The sequence below is a fragment of the Elephantulus edwardii genome, unplaced genomic scaffold (assembly GCF_000299155.1).
Source record: "Elephantulus edwardii isolate Elephantulus edwardi_28Jun2011 unplaced genomic scaffold, EleEdw1.0 scaffold00109, whole genome shotgun sequence".
In the NCBI taxonomy this organism is placed as follows: domain Eukaryota; kingdom Metazoa; phylum Chordata; class Mammalia; order Macroscelidea; family Macroscelididae; genus Elephantulus; species Elephantulus edwardii.
The window spans coordinates 1,318,665-1,346,180 of record NW_006399859.1 but is presented as its reverse complement, the minus strand read 5'-3'; the positions used below and the strand labels follow the sequence as shown (position 1 = coordinate 1,346,180).

At 35.5% G+C, this 27,516-nt stretch overlaps 1 protein-coding gene across 1 annotated transcript in view; it reads left to right on the top strand.

Moving 5' to 3' along the window:
- The window catches only part of SLC17A6 (solute carrier family 17 (vesicular glutamate transporter), member 6), a 57,063-nt gene extending 29,755 nt beyond the window's left edge, over positions 1-27,308 (top strand). Inside the window, exons 4-12 of the mRNA XM_006892007.1 lie at positions 6,083-6,197; positions 7,325-7,412; positions 8,031-8,117; positions 12,440-12,582; positions 16,439-16,588; positions 22,712-22,844; positions 23,267-23,377; positions 23,928-24,055; positions 25,186-27,308. Of these exons, the coding sequence (XP_006892069.1) occupies positions 6,083-6,197; positions 7,325-7,412; positions 8,031-8,117; positions 12,440-12,582; positions 16,439-16,588; positions 22,712-22,844; positions 23,267-23,377; positions 23,928-24,055; positions 25,186-25,521 (1,291 nt within the window). The 3' untranslated portion in view covers positions 25,522-27,308. The remainder of the gene's footprint in view (positions 1-6,082; positions 6,198-7,324; positions 7,413-8,030; positions 8,118-12,439; positions 12,583-16,438; positions 16,589-22,711; positions 22,845-23,266; positions 23,378-23,927; positions 24,056-25,185) is intronic.
- Positions 27,309-27,516: the final 208 nt, after the last annotated feature.

The window sequence follows — 27,516 nt, the reverse complement described above, 5'->3', positions numbered from 1 at the left end:
CACATAACAACAACAACAAGAGAAATCTAGAAAAGATAAGCAATTTACTACCCACACAGTTATTAATTACCAGTGACAAAGTCTTACAAATATCTCTGTACCATATTTTTGTCATCTTTTTCCTCTACCACCATCAGACACTCTACACCATCAGATCTCTTGTTTCTTTAAGTCACCACCTTCCCTGAGCTTAAATGGATCCTCCTTACCTTGTGACTCCCTGAGTTTGCAAATACTCTCCCTACCTGAAACTCAGTGGGATTCATATTCATTTAATTTTAGAAGCATAATTATGGCTAATCCTCAATGATCACACTAAACTCCCCCACTTTCAAAACATTGTGGACAGAGAGAACCTGCTCCTGTCCTTCCTGTCCTGTCTACATTCCCTCAAACTATCCCTAGTCCTTCCTATAGATTTTCTTATTTCTCTTAGTGTCCTGTACTGCTACACTCAAGTCATTTTCATTACCCTTAGTTTCTGGTATGTGGTGTAAGCGTTCCACCTTGTTGGAGTTTTGCATTTGTTTGTTTGTTTGCTTGCTTTCTTTTTCTGTGTTCATGTTTCAAGGCCTAACTTGATAATTTCTCTGGAATGGTTTGCTCCCTAATGATACCAAATTGAATGGATTTCTTTTTTTATTATCTGCCTGTAGTCTTCCTATAGCCTTTGGCATATATCACACCATGGTTGTGTGCCCTTTCCTTCCTTACTAAGTGGAAGCTCATCTTTGTTTTGCTCTGCGTGCCTGGTGGTATCATGTAGATGAAAAAACACACATTTTTATATCAGAAAAAAATATTTCAGAAGCCCTGGAATCTAATCTCTGCTAAAATAGAAGAGTTGCAATCTACTCTTTCCCATCCCATGGTGAATTTGTATGTGTAAGAGGAATGCTTCCTAAAATCTACAGAGACTGATTCTTCAGAATTGCATTACTCTGTCTCCCTTCTGGCATACCTCTGGGTGAATATGAGCCTCCAGCATTTCAGTTAACAGCCAAGTGTGTTGTAAGCATTTTGTACCATCAATGATCTTTTCAGCTTTCCTTACTGTCTGGGTGTTTTCCTGTGTTTTGGGGTCAGTATTTATTATCAATTTAATTATTTATAAAATGAGGGTAAAGCCAACTTAAAAGAGCTGTCATGAGGACTATGTGAGATAATATAGGTGGGTGTAGTGTGGTAAATGGTCTTTAACTTGAGTCCTCTTCTTCTCAGTGCAGTGTACTACTCTAAATAGTACTTTGTGCCATCACGATTTGGTATGTGAACGTATGAATGGACGTTAAATGAAGCCTTTAAGTTTGGCTTTGTGGGCCGCAAGAAAAGTATAAATAAAGACCTTCCAGTTAGGAGAAGAGCTTTGATAATCAGAATTTTAATTAAATGGACATTGACTTGGATAACAATTATATCCAACCTTTGTTTGTTGTTTTTATATTGCTATGATGCAGCCAGGAAATTAAAAGATGAATTGCTTTGGTCTACTGTCAGAGACCTCTCCAAGGTACTGAGGAACAACAACGTCAGTCTAGAGACTAAGGTGTGTCAGATACAGACCATGGTCTTTGCAATCACTTGCTATGCTTCAGAGAACGGGACAATGACTAGGGATGATAAAAGGATGATTGACCCTGTTAAGCTGTGGTGCTGGAGAAGAGTATTGAATGTACCATGGACTGCTAGGAGAACAAACAGGTTCATCCTCGAGAGGGTGAAGACAGGTTGATCCTTGGAGGCAAGGATTCTGAAGCTTTGTCTCACATACTTTGGGCATGTTGCAAGGAGAGACCAGTCCTTGGGGAGGGACTTCATGCTTGGGAGGGTGGAGGGACAGTGCAGGAGAGGAAGACCCTCGATGAGATGAATTGATTCCGTCACTGGGATAATGGTGATAGGCATGTCAGAGACAGTAAGATTGGCAAGGAATAGAGCAGGATTTAGTGCTGTTGTACATAGGGCTGTTATGAGTTGCAAGCGACTCGATGGCACATAACAACAACAACAATATTGATTAAAAAGTTATGGAGATAGAACACATCCCTGGCATACACCTTTCCCAATGCAGTGTTCCCTTACTCTGTTCTGACTACTGTCTCCTGGTCCTTAGGTTTCACATAAGCATGATCAGTTAAGACCAGATGAGCTGTGGGAAGATATCAAGAATAAAATCCAGGAAGAATTCAAAAGGTCATTACAAAGTCAAAGGAGGGGAGAAAAAGGACCAAAATGGATGTCAGTGGAGACTCTGAGCATTGCACTAGAGCACCAAGATGCCAAAGCAAAGGAAAGAAATCAAGATATTAAGGAGTTGAATGGAAGATTTCAAAGGGCAGTGGGGAAGACAAAGTAAAGTACTATAATGAAATATGCAAAGAGCTGGAGTCAGAAAATCAAAGGGGCCAAACTTGCTCAACATTTCTTAAGCTCAAGAAACTTAAGAGCATATTCAAGCCTTGAGTTGCAATACTTAAGGATGCATTGGACTGAATAGTAAATGATCCAGGAAGTGTTAAAAGAAAATGTAAAGAGTATACAGAATCATTGTAACAAAAGGAATTGGTGGACACAGAAGAATTTCATAAAACAGCATATGAGCAAGAGCCTGTGGTGATGAAGGAAGAAGTTCAAGCTGATCTGTAAGACTTGGCAAAAAACAAGACCTCAGGTATTGGCGGCATACCAATTGATATATTTTAACAAACAGATGCTGCCCTAGATATGCTCACCAAGTTGTGCCAAGAAATCTGGAGGACAACCACCTGGCCAACTAACTAGAAGAGGTTTATATCTGCTCCTATTCCAAAGAAAAGTGATCTGACAGAGAGTGGAAATCATTGAACAATATTGTTAATACTACATGCAAGCAAGATTCTGCTGAAGATTATCCAAAAATGACTAGAACAGCACATCAACAGAGAACTGCCTGCAGGGCAGAATGGGTTTAGAAGAGGCCGTGGTACTAGTAATATTGTAGCTAATTTTAGATGGATCTTGGCTCAAAGTAGGGAGTACCAGAGGAATGTCTATCTCTGTTTCATTGACTATGCAAAGGCCTTTGACTGTGTGTACCAAATGATACTGTGGCTAACTCTGACAAAGTCTTTAAATAGTCACATTTAAATGTGTCCCCTGGAAGAATCAGTGATTTTATGAAGCAATACAGTTGCCTGAATTTAAAGTTCAATGCTCCACTTGAGAAAACATGCCTAGAACTGAATGTTTAGACTGTTAAAGATAGTGTGTCCCAAGAAAGCTCTTCTAGAAATTCTTTCTTAAACTACCCTTTAAGGAGACATTTCTTTTTCTCTGTTTGGGTGTCATTGAAACCTTTTATTTCCCCCCCCCTTTTAAATGACAGAATAGCTTTTACTTGGTAATGGGTTATGTCTTTAGCAGTGTGTTATGAGCAGTTCTTTGTGTTTCTTTATGCCACTAGAGATGGGTTTCAAACTATCCTCCTCTCTCGCACCAAAAACTGGAACAGATATTTTGAGCATTAACTATTTCTATTATTTGCTCAAAGTAGACATAATTTTTGGTAGAGTTCAAGATACATAAAAAATTTTTAAAAATACCCAGTGAAATGAAATGACATAATGGTCATAAAAATGTGGAAAAAAATAAGTGGATTCACAGATCATGAAGATGTTACAAGACCAGGCATTGTTTCTTTCTCTAACTCATAAGGACATTGACTCAAGGACACCAAACAATAATAAATTCACACTTTCTCACATACTTTGAGCATGTGCTAGGGAAATTAGAGACAAAAGAGAGGCAGACCCTTGATGGGATAGACTGTCAGAGGGAGTACAATCCTGGGTTTGAGCTTGGCAGAGATTGTGAGGATGGTGCAGGATAGAACAAGGTATTAATCTTTAGTCCTTACTTACTGTCTCTGTAAGTTGTAGTTGACTGATGGCATCTAAAAATCTTATGCTTTAAGATCTAATCATGAGATTTCCTGAGGTGTTTAAAATTATTCCATTCATAAATTTTGTATGTGCAGCTTCCAGGGACTTTGTAAATAGTGATTTAATGTGGATTTGCAATTACTTGCTATGTATCAGAAATAGGACAATTGCTAGGGATGATAGAAGGAAAATTGATGCCTTTGAACTGTGGTGCTCGAGAAGATTATTGAATATACCATGGATTGCTACGAGAAGAAACAAGTTCATCCTGGAGAGTGTGAGACCAGGCTGCTCCTTGGAGGCAAGGATTCTGAAGCTTTGTCTGAAATATTTTGGACATGTTACAAGGTGAAACCAGTCCTTGGAGAGGAACGTCATGCTTGGGGGGGTGGAGGGGGGCTGGAGGGACAGTGTAAAAGAGGAAGACTCTCAATGAGATGAATTGATTTAGTGAGTGAGGGTAGGTGTATCAGAGACAATAAGATTGGCACAAGATAGACCAGGCTTTAGGGCTGTTGTATATAGGATCGCTATGAGTCTCAGGCGATTTGATGGGACACAACAACAACAACAACAACAATGTGGCTGAAAGTAAAAATACCAGAACAATGTCTATTTATGCTTTATTGACTATGCAAAGGCATTTGATTGTGTGGATCATAACAAGTTATGGAAAACATTGAAAAAAATGGGAATCCAAGAGCACAAAATTATGCTCATATTAAATTTATACCTAGACCAAGAGGCTGTTATGTGAACAGAGGAGGGAACACTGCATGGTTTAAAATTATGAAGGGAGTGTGTCAGGGTTGTTTCTCTCTCCTAGTCAATCTGTATGCCCAGCAATTTATTTAAAAAGGTGAAATCTATGAAGAAGAATGTGGCAATAAGATTGGAGGAATACTCATCAATAGCTTGTGTTACGCAGATCACATAACTTGCTAGAGAAGGTAAGAAAAACCTGAAACACTTGTTGCAGACCTTAAAAAAAATACTTCCTTCAATATGAATTGCATTTCAATGTCAAGAAAACAAACATTTTTACCACTGGACCAATAGACAGCATTACGATTGATGGAGAAACGATTGAACCTGTCAACAGCTTCATCTTACATGGATCCAAAATTAACACCCTTGGTAACCAGCAGTGTGGAAATTAAGAGACATACTGCACTGCGAAAATATGCAGTTAGGGACCTCTCCAAATTATTGAGGAGTAATGATGTCACTTTGCGTCTGATTCAGGCCATGGTCTTTCTCATCAATTGCTATGCATCTGAGAGTTGAGCAATGAATAAGGATAACAGAAGAATTGACACTTTCGAGCTGTGATGTTGGAGAAAAGTGCTAAAATTTCCATGGACTGCCAAAAGAACAAACAAATCTGTTTTGGAAAGGGTACAACCAGAAAGAATGCTATTTGTAGGCAAAGATAATAAAGCTTTGCCTCACATACTTGGAGCATGTTGCTGGAAGGAGCTATTCCTTAGAAAGGGGTATGATGTTCAGAAAGGCAGAGGGTCTGAGAAGGAGAGGAAGACCCTTGATCAGGTGGATTGACACGTCGACTGCCACAGTGGGCTCTAATTTGTCAGGCAATGTGAGGACAGCACAGGATAGGACAGGGTTCAGCTATCTTGTTCATAGGGTCACTATGGATTGTACGCTACTCGATGACACCTAACCACAACAATGTGATATATAACTGAATTTACTACTATTGGATCCTTAAGTCTTTAAAAAACTTCCAAGCGCTCATTATGTGTTTATATTGTGCCATGTTTTCAGGAGCTGTATTGGAATATGAAAGTGGACATGAAAAACCTACTCTTGTACCTTACAGTGTAGATTTTATAGATCACAAACATACAATGAATCAGTCAAATGTATACAATTTGGGGTAAAATATATGAAGATACAAGACACAGTGCGTTCTTATTTTATTTTTTATAGGATTTAAGATTGTTCAACTATGTATTTTCAGCAGTTAGCCAATTGAGTTCAGAATATATTTTATTCTTTTAGAAAAGCAATCTATTTTAAAATTGCTTGTGTGGTCAATTAGCTTAAAAGTTTAATGTGAGCTGAAAAATTTAGGTCTTTGTATATAAAATGTTAAGCAATTTGAAGTGTTGCTATCTCTGACTTCCTTTCTATTTCAGGGTCTTTGGAGCTGCCATACTTCTTACCTCTACCTTGAATATGTTAATCCCATCAGCAGCCAGAGTGCATTATGGTTGTGTGATCTTTGTTAGAATCTTACAGGGACTTGTTGAGGTATGGAACTGCAGCATGGTATTTCAAGTGGGCATGTTAATGATAGCGAGCAGATTATCTTTATTTTCATCTACTAATAAATATTTTTATACTGTGTATGTGTAGCATTAAAATAAAGGAAACATTGGGCAAGGTGGCAATCGTGTATTTTATCTATAGACAATGTTAGGTACAGTTTTAATTGCTTTACCTCTGCTTCTGCAGAATTGATGTGGATTAAAAAAATGTTCCAGTGACTATTTTAATTAAAAAACAACAATTAAAAAATCCATAAAATGCCTTTATTAATATGTGTGGTAATAATATTTTAGTTCATCCTTTACTATTGATAACACCAACTTACTCCTTTTTTTTTTGGTGTTTTGCAGCCATTTGGACTTTTACTGTTTCATAACTGAATATACTTTTTTGTCTTACCTGGGTTATTTAACTATTCTTCCATTAGTTTACAGATGTTAAAAGAATACCATTTAAAACTTTGAGTTTGGCCTACTGAGATTTAGGTTCTAGGCAAGTTAGATAAAATTTTAAAAACTATAGATAACATCTTTCCTTCTTAAAATAAGTTAAAAAAGAAGCAAATTAATAGGAAAAGACTTATTATTTTAAAGGAATTGCAAGTATAAATGCAACTGCTGTCCAATAATCTATGTCATCTTTTTTATTTGGGAATGGGTGAGTTCAACATCTCACTAAAAGGTATGACTATGAACTTTGATAAATGATGATAGCTATAGAACCGCTTCAGGCCTTTGTTCAGAGGTTAGCTATGAGTCGTGCTCAACTCAACAGCAATCAACAACAATAACATAAGGTATAAAAAATTCATCATTAAAGATTGAATGGAGATTTCGTCCTCTTTAATCTGGAATAAAATGGAGATAGAAGATGTGCCTGAAGTGTGAGGATAATTTGAATTTGTCACTAAAAAATGGTTATGTTTTAAATGCCTTGGGCTTAAAGCTTTCTAAATAGCATTTTGAGGAGGCAGTTAAGAGCCCATAAATAGCAGTTTTCCTAAAGGTATTTTGTGTTTCCAATAGGAAACAACCTCAGAGAAGGAAGTATGCTTATTTTCAAATGACTTTGAAATAAAAATGGTGATTTCTGTCTTTGCTTCATCACAGGGTGTTACTTACCCAGCATGCCATGGGATATGGAGCAAATGGGCCCCTCCTCTAGAAAGAAGTAGATTGGCAACCACTTCTTTCTGTGGTGAGTACTGTGTGAAGTTGTGATATGGTGGATGAAAGTTTACCAGTAACTTGGGTAAAAATAGAATGATTTCCAGGTCTCACACGTAAAGCCACACATTGATTATTTTCTCTCAGAACTTATTCTTCTAGAGTGTCAAATGATATTCATGGACTTTAAAAAAATTGATTTTTCCATGTTTGCATGCACATTATTAAATAATCTTAAAGAATTCAATAGTACTAAATAATGTGGAATATTATCTCTAGTATGAGGCATTAATATGTTCCAAAAGTTTTGGATTCATGAATTTCCCAAGCCATCTCCGCATTTATACATATGTATTTTTATTTTGTTTGTTTTACCCTGAGAAACTTTTTCATAAGATTTTTCATGGCAAGTTTTCTAAAACTTTTAAAGGAGTTGAAAAGTACTTAGTTATAGTACATAAAGTCCAAATAAAAATTTCCACAGGTGTATTTTATGGGGACAAAAGGATATATGTGTATGAATAGGCAATGTACTTGAGTATGCAGATGTGTGGTTGAATGAATAAAAGGAGGAAAATAAGATTAAATCAAGAATTTTCATTAATTTCACCTCATCCAATTTTGTTTTTTTCTTTTTCTCCTGCTATAGGTTCCTATGCTGGAGCTGTAATTGCCATGCCTTTAGCGGGCATTCTGGTACAGTACACTGGTTGGTCTTCAGTATTTTATGTATATGGTATGTTGCATTTTTTTATTAATAGAGTTTAAAATAAATGTACATAAGCTAAAATAAAAGCGGTTGTCAGGATTGATCACTGAATACCCTCTGTTATTTACTCACTTATTTTCTCCCTTAAGAATTCTTCTTCTATTGTCTGACCTTAAGGAAAATATTTTACCTCTTTTACTTTCCTTGGAGAGCCCTGGTGACTTAGCTGTTCTAATGTTTAGCTGCACACACACACACACAGAGAGAGAGAGAGAGAGAGAGAGAGAGAGAGAGAGAGAGAGAGAGAGAGAGAGAGAGCAGTTTGAAACTACCAGCGACTCTGTGAGAGGAAGCTTTGCTAGTTCTGCTCTGATCTCTAGGCACAGTTCAGGTCCACCAGCTGCTCTATGGGAAAAGGATTGGGCTGTCTCATCCCATGTGGTTTATTGCTTTTGAAAACCCAATGCAGGGTCAGCTGTCTGTTCTCAACAACTCTGACATTCAGGCTCACTTTGAATCAGAATTGAATTTAGTATTATTTCCCCTACATTGCTGTTTCTTGTTTTGAAAAGTAGCCACACTGCTGATGGAAACTTTGTGATGCATAAATGGCATAAATCACCTTTGTCTATGAAGAAAAAGGATTAGACTTCCTCTGGATTGCAAGCAGAATAGAAAAGAAGAGCTAAGTGACACCTGGCTCCCTTCTTTACTCCCGCTGCCCTGATCCTCTCCTTGACCTTGTGGTGATAGAAACCTGGAAGGTGGGGGACGTGTTACCATAACAGTTCAGTTTTGTAATATAACATCAGCAGTCTGCCGATGCAGCAGCTCATCTCAATCCTGTGCCCCTAGAATGAATGGAGGCAAAGCTGCCAGACTAAAACTGAAAATTAAAAGAAACTGAAATCCAAACACCCTTTCCAATCACTTTTAGTCAGAAGGTAAAAGCTGACCACTTCAAAGTATTTCTATAGTCTTTCTCACGAAAGACATATTAAAAAAATAATGAGGAGAATGAAATAAGAAAGCTAGATTCCACCTGATATCGTTGCTTATTAATAAGGCTATTTTTGGACATAGCCATGAGAATTGGAAAGATTAATGAAGTTGTGCAGTAAGACTGTCTGGATGCTTCCAAATTTGCCCTGATTCACTTCTGCTCTAAAATGTTCTCACTGAAGTAAAATCTAATGGTTGTAGAGTATCATTAAATGCTATTTATAGTATGGATTCTTAACACAGTCCAAAATTATGGGGAAATTTTGGGTTCATGCATTCTCTAAGTCATATCTATGATCTGTTTTTCAGGAGAAAAATTTTTATCACTTTTTATCAATAGCTTTTCTCAGATTTTCAAGGATTCTAAGAGCAGTTATTTGTAGACTTAATAATGTTAAGTGCTGTTGAGTCGCTTGCGACTCATAGCGACCCTGTGTACACAGCCCTGCTCTATCCTGTGCTATCCATGCCTACCCCCACTATCCCAATCACTGAATCAATCCATCTCATCAAGGGTCTTCATCTCTTGCGCTGTCTCTCCTGCCTCCCAAGCATGATGTCCCTCTCCAAGGACTGATCCCTCATGGCAACAAGTCCAAAGGAAGTCAGATGAAGCTTCAGAATCCTTGCCTCTAAAGAGCAGCCTAGTTTTACTCTCTCCTGCATGAGCCTGTTTATTCTCCTAGAAGTCCATGATATAGTCAATACGCTTCTCTAGCACCACAGTTTAATGGGGATCAATTCTTCTTCTATCATCCCTAGTGATTGTTCTGCTTTCTGATACATAGCAAGTAATTGCAAAGACCATGGCCTGCATCAGGCACACCTTAGTCCTCAGAGTGACATCGTTGTTCTTCTGTACTTTGGAAGGTCTCTGACATCAGGTTTTCCCAATGAAATTAATCTTTTAATTTCCTGGCTGCTGTTAACAGGAGTGTTGTTTGTGGAGACAAGCAAACTGAAGCTGTCAACAATCTCAATCTCTTTATTGTCTATCATGATGCTGTCAAGAAATTTCAACTTGTATTATGAAGTCTTTCATTGCTAAGAAAGACTTCATAAAAGTTGAAGTTTCTGTTTATCAAATATACTGGTTTTTAGCTTAACAGATTAATTAATCGAAGCTATAATATTACTTTAGAGTAAAAAAATGTCAATTTCAACAGGCCACTCATGAAAAATCAGACTTACTATTTCAAGTTATAACTCATGCAATATTTATCTTTGAGTAGTTTAAGATCAAAGTTTTCACTAACATCATTTGAAAATATCTCACTGTATTTGCGATATGTAGCCAAAAATAAAAAGGGTTTTTGAGCTGTACACTCAAGATCCAACGGTCATATTTTAAAAAGTAATACCTCTTATGTTGTGGGTCTAGTGGCCTAGTACAAAGGAACTGCACTGTTAATACCAAAGGCACACAGTTCAAATCTGCCAGCTGCTCTGCAGGAGAAGGTTGGTCAATCTTCTCCTGTGCAATTCACTGTCTCTGAAAACCTGCTGGAAGGTAGACTATGGGTCAGTTCCAACTGGACAGCACAGAGAAACAATAGCAACATACTGTGGGTTAAATTAAAAAAAGGATGATTTATATAAAGCAATTAGCAGAATACTTGACACAGAACATAGTCAACAAACGGTAATGATGATTATTATTAAATCACAAGAGCTTTCATTTATTTCATATTATATATGTTTTGTGTCAAGCACTACTGACTATACATAAGCTCCTATAACTATTCTTTCCCGCAATCCTATAAAATAGAAATTGGTTGTCTTTTTTATAGCTGTGTTATATTATGTACCATCAAGCTGGAACCAACTCATAGCTGACCCTCCAGCAGGTTTTCATAGGCAGCAAACTGTATGACTATCTATCTTTCTCCTGTGGAGCAGCTAGTGGATTCAAGCAACCTTCAAAAAGGCTGGCAGTGCAACTCTTTACAACTAAGACACCAGAGTTCCTTTTTATAGTAGTTATTGTTGTGTATGATCGAGTCAGAACTCACCCATAGCTGACCGTCTAGCAGGTATTCGAGGCATTTAATCAATTGCAGGAGAGGAGATTGCCCATCCTTCTCCCACAGAGTAGCTGGTGGATTAAAACCACCCTCCTTCGAGATTGTGGCACAGCTTCTTGCCACTAGGCCATAGTGGTTTTTAAATATTCTGTTTCTATTTTGAGCATATAGCTAATGAATGACAGAATTTGGATCTGGTAGAGTGGTAATTTTTCTAACCACAATACTCTACTGGATTTTTACATTATTTAACTTTAAGTAGTGTTTGCTGTCATCTGTAGTAATTAATAGGTGAATAGCCCCTCAGAACCTATGGTATTAAAGAGCACTCAATAGAGACTGAACAGGTAGAAAAGAGTATTATAAAGATTAGGGGCATTTAGATGGTTATCCAAGGGAACAAATGAATAGCATGAGGAAACAGTGTTCAGCTGCTGAGGAAGTCAGAAGAAATCACCTGAAATTCTTTCTATTATTAATGCTTATGGATTTATATTACAGAATAAGAACATGCTTTAATGGTGAAGTGTAAAATAAAGGATGGAAAAAGACTTGCAAACAGTTTGTTGTATTGGCATTTATAACTTTCATCTTTCTGAAGAATGATCCACAAGCAATAGTATGTGCTAAAAAGAATACGGTATACAATGATGTAATGTGTTAAATGTTAATGTACTAGTTAGTTATAGAGGCTTGTTTTTCATCTCATATAGCCACTTAGGCTAAAAGAACCTTCTGAGGGTTTTTCAGCAGTCTCTTCACTAGATCTGGAAATACTAGCCAAAGAAGGAAATGTACCTATTCTAGAAATGCAAATCATTTTCACAGATTCAAACAGAGACACAATAAAAGAAATTATTGTTAGCATTACTCTTTTGGATAAAAAAGTCTATCTTCTTATTCATCACATTTCTCATAATATGAAGAATATCTGGAACAGTTTTACCTGTCCAGGCAATACTGTGTTCCAAACACTACAAACATTTATGACTTGGGGTTGACCCATCACATACTGAGCAGGAGAAAGATGGACAATTTTCTTTCTTACAATTAACTGACAAAGTGCCTGTGAAAACCCAGTGGAGGGTCAGCTATGTTCCCAAGGGCACATAATAACAACATACATAGTTTAGTAGAGACAAATTCAGTTTGCTGGAAGCTTGAGGTCTAGTGGCAAGAGATAAGAAATGATTAAGGTCAGTTGGAAAAGTTCAAGTTCTCCAACCTACAGAATGTATTTATCATAAATAGTATTTTTTATTTCAAAATATCTATTATATTTATGATGACCTTGATTTCCTCCTTTTATACTCTAACTTGCAGGAAGCTTCGGAATTTTCTGGTACATGTTTTGGCTTTTGGTGTCTTATGAGAGCCCTGCAAAGCATCCTACCATTACAGATGAAGAACGTAGGTACATAGAAGAAAGCATTGGAGAGAGTGCAAATCTTTTAGGTGCAATGGAAGTAAGAACTTTATTATGGTGTATATTTCTACTTTTATACCCCATCACTCCCTTCAATCTACTGAAATATATGTCTATATTAATCAAACTAATTTTATATCAACTGTAGCTTTTTAAATCCATTCATATTCCCTACGTTATTTAGGGCTGTTAACCACTTCATGTGTCTCTGATTTCTTTTCCCCCTTAAGTTTCTTTGAATCTTCACTCGAGTTTGGTCACACCAACATAAACAGATTTTTAGAAACATTTTGGTATAATGTAAGCAAATTCAGCCAATATTTGCTAATTTCAAACTATAGGAAATTGCAAATCACTTAGCACAATCATAAAAAGGGATATTTTGTTGATTGAATATTTTAAATGTGGAGTTCATAATTATATGACACTGAAAATATTTAATCAGTAATTATCTAATGTTAAACAACTGAAACAAAAAATTGTTAACAGAGTTTAACCATTTTCTTAATACAGTGTCATTGTTTTAAAAATTTTTATTATGAAGTTCAAATATTGTTATAAAACCATTTTCTTATTATGATTTGATCGAGTACTTTTATTGAGTTAGTTCATGTAACATAAATGAAATTTAAGTATTAATTAATCAACAGTCATCTGATATCATTTTAAAAGAAGAGAAAGAAATCACTTAAAGAAAATTATATAGTTGGACAAATTCTGTAATTCAGCAACCTAATTAGTGACTCAATTTCTTTATACTAAGAGTTGAAGGTGCTATGCATGAATTGAGTTAGATGATGCTCCCTTACACACTGTAATTCTACTTTTAACTAGTAGATTATTCCTTCCCGTATTATGTGCTGTTTATATTACAGCTTCTTCTCTATCTGGTAGCTAATTGCTGGTCAGCCACCCGTTACTGCCGAGTATATCCTGGCTTTCAATGAAGGGGAAAAGTTCCATATTGGTTATCATTCAGGAGTTAAATTCAGTAGTTAAAACCTATAAATACTTGTATTTTGGTTGTTTCACGAACTGAATTGACTGACATTAGGATTTTTCTTTTCTGTTTCCTTTGTAGATAGACCAGTACTTTCTTTCTAATTGTGGCTATGCAAGAACCAAGTGGTAATGTGGTGGAGTGAGGGCTAGGCATTAGCAGTGTGCCCTAGTATTCCTGAGCTACAGTTGTTCTGTTGTTGGTCACCATGAAGTCTATTCTGATTGATTTTGTGCAAGGTGGAACTGCTTCATAGAGTTTTCAAGGCTGTTAAATTAGAACCTCATAGCTTTGTATCTTGGAAGGGAGCTCTTGTGGCTTATTGGTAAGGCATTGCACTGCCAACCTAAAGACACTTGGGTTCAAATCTATAAGTTGCTCCACTGGAGAAAGATGGGCAATCAATCTCCTACCTCTGAACACCTGCTGGGGGGCTGGCTGTGAGTTGGTTGTGACTTGATGGTATCCAATAATATATTTTGGAAGCAGATTTCCAGGTTCGGTTCCTCTGGGTGAGTTTAAATCTCTCGTCTTTGAGCTATTGCACAAGTACTTAAGCATATGCTCCACTCAGGCATTCATAACCATTAGCTTGTGGTTGTTGTTATTGTTGTTGTTGTTAGGTGCCATGGAGTCTACTGTGGTTTTTTGCCTTCTAGTTGGAACTGACTTATAGCTGACCTTCCAGTGGGATTTTTAAGATGGTAATGACATGGGAGGAGATTGCCCATCTTCCTCTTGTGACCATTTAGGTAGGAAGAGCTAAATATAGATTTGTATATGTGAAAGCAGGAGTGGCATCCACTGCTTAAACAACATGCCTCCGGAAACTCTCAGAAGTTTGAGAAACTACTATAGTTAAAGAAAGGCTTCAGATCTTTTGTCCATAGGGTTTCTATGAGTCATGCTCAATTCGACGACAATCAACAACAACAACAGCAACTTTTGGTAGGATCAGAAGAAAGAGCTACTGATGTGCTTCCAAAATGAACAAATCTATAAAGCACAGGTGTGTCCTGGCTCACATGGGATTGCTACGAGTTGGAATTGACCCCAGGACAACTGGTTTGGTTTATTTATGCCTTTCACAAGCTTTTAAAACTTGAGTCAACGCAGAATCACACATCGCAGTTCACTAACTGCTTCTTGAAAATATCATAAACCGTTTGGTGGGTTTTTAAAAACATAAACATACCTGTGCTTGTTTTGAACACAGTTTAAACAGTTCATGGTTTGTTTAATTTACTTTATACTGGTTTACATTGTGTTTCACACTATTCTTCATTCACACTGTGTTTCCTAAAATCATTCCCATTAATCATGCTTTATAAAATTAATCACCACTGGACTATGCCTTTTATAAAATTTTTATAAAATTAATAAACACTGAACTATGTCTTTTCAAGTCCCCTCCAGACATTTCCCATTTCCTTCATCCACCTAATAGTTTTTTAAGTTTTATAATTAGATACTTTTTTATAAAGTTCTTCACCATTTGAAGAATAAAGGCTTTTTAGTGCAGATGATACTGATATAAATTTAAAAAATAGGAGGAAACGTTATTTATTCTTAATATTCTGAAGTAATTTTTTGTAAAAGCATAATATTATGGTGCAGACTTTTCTGAATTTGTTAATTTTTATTGTTTTTGATTTTGACATAAGTGTGTTTATGTGGCACCTCATACTAGGATTTTTAAGAAATAGCACTTTTTCAATCATTTCAGAAAGATGTTCCTATAAATTTTAATTCTAAGTAACAGTACTAGGATAGTTTCATTTCTCTTTTAAATTATATATATTTATAATAATGAAAATGTAACTTCTTATCCTTTGGCTTTCAAATGATCTTTAAAACCTTATTTGAAGTTATAATCAATACTTGAAATTTTGAAGATTTACCTTTAGAAATAAGTAATAAATTTGTGCTCACATTTTTTCCTTTTCTTATTCAATAGATCAATCATCCCAAACAACATTCAATGCAATTAATTTAGTCTGTTGTTTCTTCCACAAATGGTTTCTTTTTCCCCCAAGTAAAGTAATTCAGAAAGTGTTCTAAAATATTAGAGATATTTGGCATATGACTCTTGGGGAAATATTTGTTTTATATTTTGAATGTACAGAATCTTTATGATCAGTAAGTCTAATTCTTAAAACAGGTGTCACAAGCAAGGACAACATATTTATGTTGTTGAAATTAAACTTAACTTTTGTAAATATCAAGTACATAATAATATAAATAACTGTTACGAATATATATAACAGTTATTGCAGGATCAGAGTGTGCTGTGTGACCAAATTCTGTAGCTCAGCTCTGTACACTTATGACTAAAACTGTTACATTGATGCTAATTGGGTATAAAAGAATTATCAATAGACAGTGGACTCATTGACTTTACATTACGTTTTGGAGTGCTCCATTTTTAAGTCTTCTTTCTCCTCCTAGTTATATTAAATTTTTCAGATAGCTCTGGCTCAAACATTTTGGATACCATGAAGTCCCTAATTTGACAGTGAATTTCAGCTGGGATATAATAACTGCTATCAAACCAAATATAACTCCCCAAAGTATTCTTTTGCCCCCAAAAAGAAAAAAATAGAGGAACTTAGATATTAAATGTCTGTACTTTTGGAATTACTTTTACATAAATATGTAAGATTGTGTGTTACTAAACCTACAATAGTTTAGTCATCAGGGGAATACAATAGCTTACTTTTTTCATTTCTATCGACTGTTCATGTTGCTAAGCTTACCTGGGCTGTGATAATTCATGATTTCCTGTCACTTGCCCCTTATCCTCCGCATGTTCCACCATATTCATCTGGATTATACTCACTAAAGAAAATAAATAAAATATACTTTTTAAATTGTCAGATTAATTTTTTTATTTCAGAAATTCAAGACTCCATGGAGGAAGTTTTTTACATCTATGCCGGTCTATGCAATAATTGTGGCGAACTTCTGCAGAAGCTGGACTTTTTATTTACTGCTCATTAGTCAGCCGGCATATTTTGAGGAAGTCTTTGGATTTGAAATTAGTAAGGTATGCTGAAAACTCTTGATATTTAACTAGTGAGAGAATTTTGTATTTATTAAGTATTAAATTCCTCTGCCACATCTTTATTTCCTAAATGTTATGAGTTTGTCATTGAATCTTTGGCCTATAAAGCAACTAATTCGGGTAATACAGACAACATAGACTAGCCTTCACTCTATTTGACCATACAACAAAAACAACCCAAGTATAGTTTTCTCCTTTCAAATTATCATAAGTGTCTTAAAGTCTTAGGCCAGCAGCTACTAACAGTGAAAGAAAAAGTATTTTATTTTAATTAAATTATGTATAATTCTTCCCCTTTAATGTTCTGACAAATGCATCCAGATAAGAGAGATGTTATGTTGTTGTTTTGGTCTGTCAAGTTGAAACCAACCCATAGCTGACCCTGCAGCAGATTCAGAGGCAGTAAATCACATAGAAAGAGACTGCCCATCTGTCTCCTGAGGAGCAACTGGTGGCTTTGAAACATGTACCTTTGTATTGGCAGCCCAATTCTTTACCACTAAGCCACCAAACATCCCTAAGAGATTTGAAGAAAGCAAAAATATCTGCAGCCTTGTATTTTGTTCATAGATTTTTTTTCCCCATCTAACAAGCCTTTGTTGAATATAACATGCTAAGGCTTGTGTAACATTTGGAAATAAGATATTGTTTCTATATTTAAAGACTTCAGAGTTTGGTGGGATAGATAAAAAAGTTACTAATTAGAGCACAACTATATCTAATATTAAGTGTCTCAAATTTTTACATGGCTATGGAAAAGTAAGAATTTTTCCATTTTTAAATGATAAATAAAATAAAAATACTACTTTGTATTTACAAAAGAGGATAAGAGTAATGTATTACTTTCATACCCACTAGCAGACTTATTTGGTTGACCATTTGTACAGCTATCTCTACTTAACAGTAAAATGGAAACTAGAGAAGTTATTTAAATTGTCTAAGACCATATAAATAACAAATAATAGAATCAAATTTAGGCTCTGATCCTTTGATAGCATTTGTTTGTTTTTATTTTATCATTCAACTTCAGTTAAGCCATATACTCATTTAAGCATTTAGAAAACATTTGTTAAACACCTTCTAGGCACTAGGCTTTTTTCTAAATCCTAAATACACTTATCTGTAATGGCAATGGTTTTGTCATTTCTCTTCATGTTATAAGTCCAGCTGAGCTCACTATTCATACTATGTCTACTTGAAAGACTATCCAAGGCCTGGGACTAAAGAAAATCTGAATATAAGGGTAGCTATTCTAAGAGCTCTTTTGTAAAGCCTGTTTCTAAGGAAACTGTTTCCTCCATCTCTGAAGCAGAAGAATGACTGCTCAGGCAGGCCTCCTCTCTGGAGCGGATCTAACATTGCAGGGTCCTCTTCGGGAGCTCTGAGAAGTGTTACACTTCACAACAAAGACTACTGGAGGTGCAAGTCCATTTTCATAATCTAGGGCAGATATAACACTGAGAGACTATTATTAAAGTCAGGTATCATGGAGAAGTGAAGAAGCCAACTGATGTTAATGAAACTGTGTGGCTATTCTGTCCCTGTGGCTCCAGTTAATTGAAAACACTCGAGTAAAAGCCATAACCTTTTGTGAAAACTAATTGTAATAACTAGATGGGCTGATTTGGTTTACCTGATATATTTCTAATGAAAATTTTCGATACATCTTACCCAGAGAGTTATCTTTTAATATTTTAAATCAAACATAACAACTTGCAACTCTTTGCCCTAAAATAGGATGTATACAGCTAAGCCTTCAGCTGCTTTTGAGAAACTGTAAATCATATAAAAGGAGATTGTTCATCTTTCTCTCACAGAGCAACTGGTGTATTTGAATCACTTGACTTTGATTTGACCATACAACATCTTATACACTAGGCCACCAGAGCTCCCTGACAGATTAGAAGAAATAAAAATCCTTTTACCTTAAAAATGTTTAGAAGATGTTATAAGGAAAGAGAGCATGGACATTTGAGCTAAGTTAAAGTGGCTTTGAATCTAAGCTTCAAAACAAACTGATCACTTTTATGCAGGTTATTGGTTTTATTAGACTTTTCACTCTCAAAAACAGTAATGCCACACACGGGGGATAAGAGCTCAGTCTTTGGACCTAGAGAAAACGGATTGAAAACTTGGCTGATAATAACTGTCTCCGCTTCATCATCAATACAAGGGGGATATAATAGTAATTTCCATCTGAGAAAGCTTTGTAGAGTGGTAAGGAGCTCACTGAAAACCCAAAGACACGCAGTTCCAATCCACCAGGTGCTCCATGGGAGGAAGATGGGTAGTCTTTTTCCATGCAATTTACAGCCTCTGAAAACCTACTGAAGCATCAGCTTTGAGTTGGTTCCCACTTGATGGCACACGATAACAACAACAAAATTACATCTGAGAGTAAAAAGTATATTACTCTAAGCTGCTTTAGAATCATCTGCTATTTCAGTTAATCATCACAGCAACCCAAATCCATGATTACTACACTGTAAAACACTATCAAATAAAACAGAAACTTTAGTAATATTAAAAAGAAATACTTATACACATATAATATATGAACTTAAATAATGCTGATAGTTGTAGAGGGGCTTCAGGCCTTTTATTTATAGGGTCGCTATGAATTGTGCTCGATGTGAAGGCAATCAACAACAATAACAACAATAGCAATAACAACACCATCTCTTCTGCAGTAGTTGTCATTTTGTGACCAGGATATTTTACTGAGCATGATTTCTTCCAGAATCATTCATGTTGTATAGTGTTTTACTTTTTTATTGTTTCTCAATACATAATATTCCATTCTATGACTATACTACAGTTTTCTCTATCCATTTGTTGATGAGTGCTTAGACTGCTTCCATCTCTTTGCTATTGTGAATAATTCTGTAATAAACACTGATGTACATACATCTGTCTGTGTCACAGTTCTGATTTATTTGGAGTCTATTTCCAATAGTGTGACAGCTGGATTAAATAAATGGTAAGTCATACACCAGGCACTGTACTTTCGAGTATACTTGGGAAGAAAGTCCCTATATATGTGTTCAAAATTTGCCTAGTCTGTGTATATAGTAATACACATTTAATTGTATTTTATTAAAAATAACTGCCTTTATAACCCCTAGAACAGTATCTTGTACATCATTAATAATAAAAGAAAATGCTTATTGATGTTGACAAGTTACATTTCACATTGGGCTTGTTGTTTTTATGTGCCCTTGAGCCATCTACAGCTCATAGTGACTCTCTGAACAGCAAATCAGGACGCTGCCCTATCCTGCACCATTTTCATGATCTCTGACATGCATTTAAGATTAAATGAAAGTTTTTAACTTTATTATGAATATTAAAATACAGTCTTTTTAAAATTTGTAGAATGCATTTCTACTCTCTCTAGCTTTTTCTCTCATTTTCTTTAGTTCTCTCTTCCCACTTCACTCTAGTCATGAATTTGTGCAAACACTGAAGATTATAAAAAGGACATATAAATGTGAATCACTCTAAGATAAGATTAAGGATGATTGCTCTATAAACTCAGTATGGGCCTACTAAAACCACAGCAAAAACTTTGTCATTTATCCTCCTAGAAGCTATAAAGGGGTCAAAGTAAATGCATTCAGTACTTAAAAATTCATTCTATTGACATTATTACTCACATATGCACCTACAGCTAAAGACAAATATGAGGAATTCGACAAATTTTTTTGTAGCTTGAAATTGACCAAACATGCAGTCAAGGCACATTTATAATAATTAATTGGCAACTGAAATGAAAATGTTGGAAACAAAGTAGAAGGAATAGTAGTCGGAAATTATGGATGCAGGAATAGAAATGAAGGTGAAGATCAAGTGATTGAATTTTGTACATTTATTGAGTTATGCATCACAAACCTTCTTTAAAAAGCACAGATGGAAGCTATACACATGGACTTTATCTGGTGGACTGCATAAGAATCAGACTAACTGTATCTGTGGAAATAATCATTGGAGAATCTTAATATCAGTAGTCAAAATCAGGCCATTTACTGACTGTGGGACAGACCACTAATTACTCATGTGCAAGTTCAAGTTGAAACTGAAGAAAATGAAAGCAAGTTAACACTAGCCAAAATTCAACGTTGGGTCTATCCCACCTAAATTTGAAAATGTTATCAAGAATAGGTTTGAGACCCTTCTTTGTTTCATAAGCAAGATGACTGGGTGTTCATGCTTTTGTAAGACATGTACCTCCCTTAAACCTCGTTATGCCATCGGCATATTACTCATCTGATGTGAGGAAAACCAACAAAATATGTTTGAGGCATTGAACACTGAACATTGATCAAACACTAAAGAAGATCAAAGTTATCAATGGAGAGAACAGAAAGTCATTACAAAAACAGAGGAGGAAGAAGGGACCAAAATGGATGTAAAAAGAAACTGCTGCACAATAGCATAAAAAAGCCAAAATAAAGAGTAGAAATGCTGACATAAAAGAGATGAACAGATGATGTCAGGGGACAGCTTAAGAAGACAAAGGAAATATTATAATGGAATGTTCAAAGAGTTGGAGTTGAAGTTCAAGGTATATTCCATGCCCTTCTCCAGCACCAAAACTCAAAGGCATCAATTTTCCTGTCATCTTTGGTCATTATGCAGTACAAGAAATTGCAAAGACCATGGCCTGAATCAGGTACACCTTAGTCTGCAGACTGAAATTGCTGCTCTTTGGCATTTTTGAGAGGTCCCTGGCAACAGCTTTCCCAAGAATAATTTGTCTTTTGATTTCTTAACTGCTGGTGCTAAGAGTGTTGATTGTGGATCTGAGCAAGCTGAAATTGTTAACAACCTCAATTTCTTCTCTGTCTATTATGGTGTTGTCATTTGGCTCAGTGGTGAGAATATTTGTCTTCTTGATGTTGAGTTTCATTCCATACTGAATGTATATCTGTGTTTTATTTACTATGCAAAAACATTTGCCTATGTGAATAATAAGAAACTATGCCTTATGTTGAGATGAACGGAAATTCAAGAACACTTAATTATGCTTACAACAAAATCTATACCTAGACCATGAAGCTGTTGTTTGAATAGAAAAAGAACACTGCTTGCTTTATAATAAAGAAAGATGTGCATTAGTGCTGTGCCTTTTGTCTATACCTATTCAGTCTGCATGTTGAACAAATAATTTGAGAATCTAGACTTTTTGGAGAATAATGTGTCAAGTTTGGAAGAAGATACAACAAACTGTTATGCAGATGACACAACCTTGCTTGCTGAAAGTAAGAACTTGAGGTGCATGTTGCAGATAATCAAGGACTACAGCCGTCAATATGGATTCAAAAACCCTCAACACTAAGCCAAGAGGCAACATCATGAAAATATTGAAATTCTCAACAATTTCATCTTACTTGGATCCACAATCAACACTCTTCGTACCAGAAGTCAGGAGGTGAAAAGTTCAGCACTTAGAAACTCAGTTGTCCTGGATCTCTCCAAAATTCTGAAACACAAGCAATGATGTTACTTTAAAGACAAAGGTATGCTTGGCTTACCTCACTCTCCCAGTCACAAACTCTGCATCTGAGAAGTGGTCTATGAATAAGGATGATAGAAGAATTGCTGCCTGTGAGTTGTGGTGTTAGTGAAGTGTACTGAATATTGTGAATAATACTGAATATCGGACTGCCAAAAGAAAAACAGATGTGTCTTGGAGAAGGTGCAACTAGGATATTCCTTGGTGGCAAGGATGATTAAGCTTCATCTCTCATACTTTGGGCATGTTTTTATGAGCAGCTATTTTTTTGGAGAGAGACATCAGGCTTAGAAGGGTGGTGGATCAGCAAAGGAGAAGAAGACCTTCAGTGAGATAGAGTCATATAGTGACTGTGGCAATGAACTCAAGTGTGTCATGGATAAAGAAGGCTCAGGATAGAATAGGGTGCTGTTCTGTTGTTCACAGGGTTACTCTGAGTCATGCTTGACTCAGTGGAACTAAACAACAAAGCCAGTAAATAATAAATTATCACTTAGAAAATTTTTTTCCTTCTTTGTAAAGAGAACTAAGATTATTAAGCCACTCACATTATTTATGATCACATATGTTATCTCCTTATTTCTTATTAGGTTGGCATGCTGTCCGCTGTACCACATTTAGTAATGACTATTATTGTGCCCATTGGAGGACAAATTGCGGATTTTCTACGAAGCAAACAGATTCTTTCAACTACCACAGTGAGAAAGATTATGAATTGTGGTGGTAGGTACATGAATGACATGAAGGACATATTTTCACTCCACACAATTCTCACCAACATTTTATGCTTGTTACATTAGAATGTTACAGTTAAATTTGTGCCTTGATTGTTCATTTAAAATTATTTGTCATTCTCATTGCAAACCCTTAGTAGCTCCATAATGATGTATCATTTATGTTTATTGTAACTAACTTGATCCTTACTTCCATTGAGACCTGAGGTTGCTTTTGATGTTTTAAATGATACAAAAATTGTTATAACAATAATTAGTAATCATATTGGGATATAAATTGTCAATATTGTTATTTAACATACAACCTCTGAAATAGACTTAAGTCAATACATGTGAATATTCTTAGCCCTGTTGAATCTTTGTAAATTTTATATGAAGTTCTCAATTGTGCCTATGTCTTTGCTTTGGAAGGTTTTGGCATGGAAGCCACATTGCTGCTGGTCGTTGGCTATTCTCACACAAGAGGAGTAGCGATCTCATTCTTAGTTCTTGCAGTGGGATTCAGCGGATTTGCTATATCTGGTAAGAAACCTTTTTTGTTAAACTTGTAATGTCCTGTTATCTGGCTCATGATAATCAATAATGCATTTTCTACCTCCCACTTTGATGTTTTGACTGTTGATAGGGTTTTCCCAACATAGGTCCCTGTGAAATATTTTAAAAATGGTTTTAGATTTGGTGCTACTCTTTAATCTACTTACTCTCCTCTTTTTTCTTTGTACCTGTTTTTTGTAGAATGAAACATGCTCCTCTTTGTGGCAGATAATTTTTGAAACCATATTTCCAGTGATACTTGATGAGAAATCCTACCTCATTTCATTCCTTTGAGCCTGAGCTAAACAGAAAGAATGCACTAAGCTTGTATAGGGTACCCAGTAACTTGTAAGGGATTGCCTTGAATTCACCAATGGCTCCTTTGAAGAAAGGGGGCAGTCTCTTTACATTGCAATTATAGCCTCATAAGGATCGTTAAGAGTAGGAATGGACTCCATGGCAATGGGATAAAGCTGGGTGGGAGATGTATTTATGAGGTTTAGGATTCTCAGAGTAAACACTTATTTGTGTATTTTAGGTTTCAACGTTAACCACTTAGATATCGCTCCAAGATATGCCAGCATCTTAATGGGCATTTCGAATGGTGTTGGCACATTGTCAGGAATGGTTTGTCCGATCATTGTTGGTGCAATGACAAAGAACAAGGTAAGAGGGAGCAAAAGAGATGCTCAGTTACAGATGATTCTGTATCATAGTTGGGGAAGGTGTTATTATGTTCTCTTTGGCATCTTTATTTTTTTTTCCTGAGGCAGCAACCCCAACTCTGAGTTGTTGTTATTGTCATTAAGGGCCATCAAGTTGAGTATGACTCACAGTGACCCTATGGACAACAAATCTGCACTCTGTCCTGTCCTGTGCCATCTTCATCACCTCTGACACTCTTGAGCCAATTGAAGCCTATTGCAGCAGGCACTTAAAGTCAGTCCTTCTTGTTGAGGGTCTTTCTTTTGCCTCTTTTCCAACTATGATATTCCTTTCCTAGGAATAGCCTCTCCTCCTGTGATTAAGTGAGATACTTGAGACTCAGAAGGAAAGATCTCTCTAGGGATTTGGAAGAAGCTCATTTCTCCAACTTTTCAGTACCTTCTTACATTTATGATATTTTTGATATAGCAAATACCTTCTTCTTCTTCTAGTGTATTAGAAAAGTCAAACATAAATCTTTTGGGTGTTAATTTCAAACCTCAGTAAAGCTTCCCCCAGAGTTATTCATGGAAAGAGATAATTATGGTTTGCTGTTAGGTGTCTTTGAGTCAGTTCTACCTCATGGTTACCCACATATACATCAGAAGGAAATACTCCTGTTACTGTACCCTTCTCACAATACACTGCTGTGTTTGAAACAATTTTGCATCCACTATCTCAGTCATCTCACCGAGAATCTTCCCTTTTTTCCACTGACCTTCTCCTTTACGAAGCATGATCTTCTGGAGTGATAAATCTCTTGATAATGTGTCCAAAGTATTTGTGTATATATATATATATATGAATAAACCAGTAAATATGAAGTCTTATTTTTTAAAAAAACAAAAGATAATAGATAACAGTTGGAGTTATATTTTAGAACCTTAATATATTAAAAAGTAAATCATTATAGTATTTTAGAAAGGTGTTTGGGGTTTTTTCTACAAGCATATTTGCTTTATACAATCTCATGGGTTTACCTTTAAGATAGTGCTTTTATGAAAATCTTGATAGTATATTCTTTGGTGACATAAAGCCTTCACTTTCAATCATGGGAATTTTATTCTCAAAATGCTTTCTCGTTACTGCAGTCACGTGAGGAGTGGCAGTATGTCTTCCTGATTGCTGCTTTAGTCCACTATGGTGGAGTTATATTTTATGCAATATTTGCCTCGGGAGAGAAGCAACCCTGGGCAGACCCTGAGGAAACAAGTGAGGAAAAGTGTGGATTTATCCATGAAGATGAACTTGATGAAGAAACAGGGGACATTACTCAAAATTATATCAGTTATGGTACCACTAAGTCCTATGGTGCCACAACACATGCCGACGGGGGCTGGCCTAATGGGTGGGAAAAGAAAGAAGAATTTGTACAAGAAGAAGTACAAGACTCATATACCTACAAGGACCCAGACGATTACTCATAACAAAGCTACTTGATGGATTTATTTTTAGTGTTTGTGATTAAATTGTGATTGCACAAAAAATTTAAAAAATGTGTAAACATGTAAACATATCAACTTGGCAAGTCTTGCTGTAAAAATGAAATCAAAACAGTCCCATGAAGTTACCCTCATGTGCAATCTGTGGAAGTTGTGAAATTCCATAATCTCCATTCAGGTCACTCATTAATGTACTTGTGATATAAAGATTGACTGGTCAAAATTGTACAAGAAAGTTAACTAGCTACTCACTGGGTTTGTATGAAATAAAGCTCATCACCATTTAATAAAGCACAACTTAAGCAGATGGCACATTCCATATTGCAACAGTTAGGAAGCCAAAGCTAATTCATCATGAAAAAAAGCACTTATACATTTGTTACACTGTATTGCAAGATATCGCACAAGAGTCATGCTTAACAAAAGTGAAACTCCTGTTTGCTGCATCTGGCTTTGGTGACATTTATTGTGTGTAAATCACTGAGGTGGGATCTCTCTCAATTAGAGAAGTATATCGTGAGCTAGCAACTAGCAAGATGTGTTGAAAAATTATTGAGATTATATAATGTGAGGTATTTTGTTAGACTTCAAGAGGAATATCTTGCAGTGTTTTATATGAAATGCTTGGGCACAAATATTTATTTCTGTGAAAGAAATCTTATAAAGTGAGGGGTATGGTTCATGTTCTTCCATTAATTTACCTGACAGTATAAAGCACTTCACATTTCAATAAGATCCAACTTTTCATGTAGCATATCAGATAACTTTTTTGCAAAAAATTATAAAAAATAGACTTCAGTGTATTTTTTATTACAACTTTGTACTGGTTGTAACTTGCATTAGAACAAAAGAGATATACACCTTTAAGAATCTAATGATAAATTTACTAAAGAGATATACCCTTAAAATGCAATATTAAAAACAAAGACAATAGAGAACCATTTAGATATCTTTCTTCCTTAAAAATTAAATGCTATATGAAATTTGTGCCACAGAGCTATCTATAGTATGAAGAGATTAACTTAATAGAGATATTGTAAGTAGACAATTTTATTATTTAAAGTCCCATTTAAAAGATATTTATCTAAAATATATAGGACAATATAAATATATTAAAGTTCTATCTATATATCTTATACATATCCATGCACAGAAACATAATACACAATTTTCACTCAAAACCAAAAATAGCATACACCTAATGTTGGGTTAGGGGATTTAAATTTCTACTTTCATAGAGTCATACATAGACTTTTAGATGGGGAAGAGGCATTTTGCTTGTTGTTTCTTAATATAATTCAATGAGAACTGCAACATTTGTGTACCAAGCAATAAGTGCAATGCATAAACCTTCCCGTATGTATATTAACTTCATTTTGCTTGTGGTAGCTGTATGGGTGGTTGGAATGATTTTCTTTTTTCCTTTTTAAAAAGTTAACATCAGATCTCTTTAATATTATAAAATTATAACAACGCATTTCCCACTTCAACCCAAAATACTCTTGGTGTGTTTAACTGTCTTTCATGGATATTTGGTCTGTTCATTGTATTGTGCTAGTGACTGGAGGCCCTGCTACTGCAACTATGAAACATAAAGTTTGTTTAAAAATGCAAACCATTCTTGACCTTAAGGAAAATAAAAAAATATATCTTTTGCTTTGTGTCTCAAAGTGATGTAATGTGGTCACAGCTTTTGTTGTGTTGAATGAAAACGTGGACTCTCATTTTGTTGCTGAAAAAAAGTGTTAATAAAATGCTCTATTTATCCTTTTGTAAAAAAGGTATTAATTTGAGCTTATTTCATTTAGTTTGAAGTGTTTATGTGAAATTAGCTTATGACTCTGCCAACTAATATAGCCTATGCTTCAGAACAACTGTAAAGTCATTTAAACTTTGATGGAAGCACATGGCTTTCTTTAGATTGTGTGGGAAGTGGTTTTGTAGATGAATTTTAAGTCAAAACTTATATTTTTGAATGAG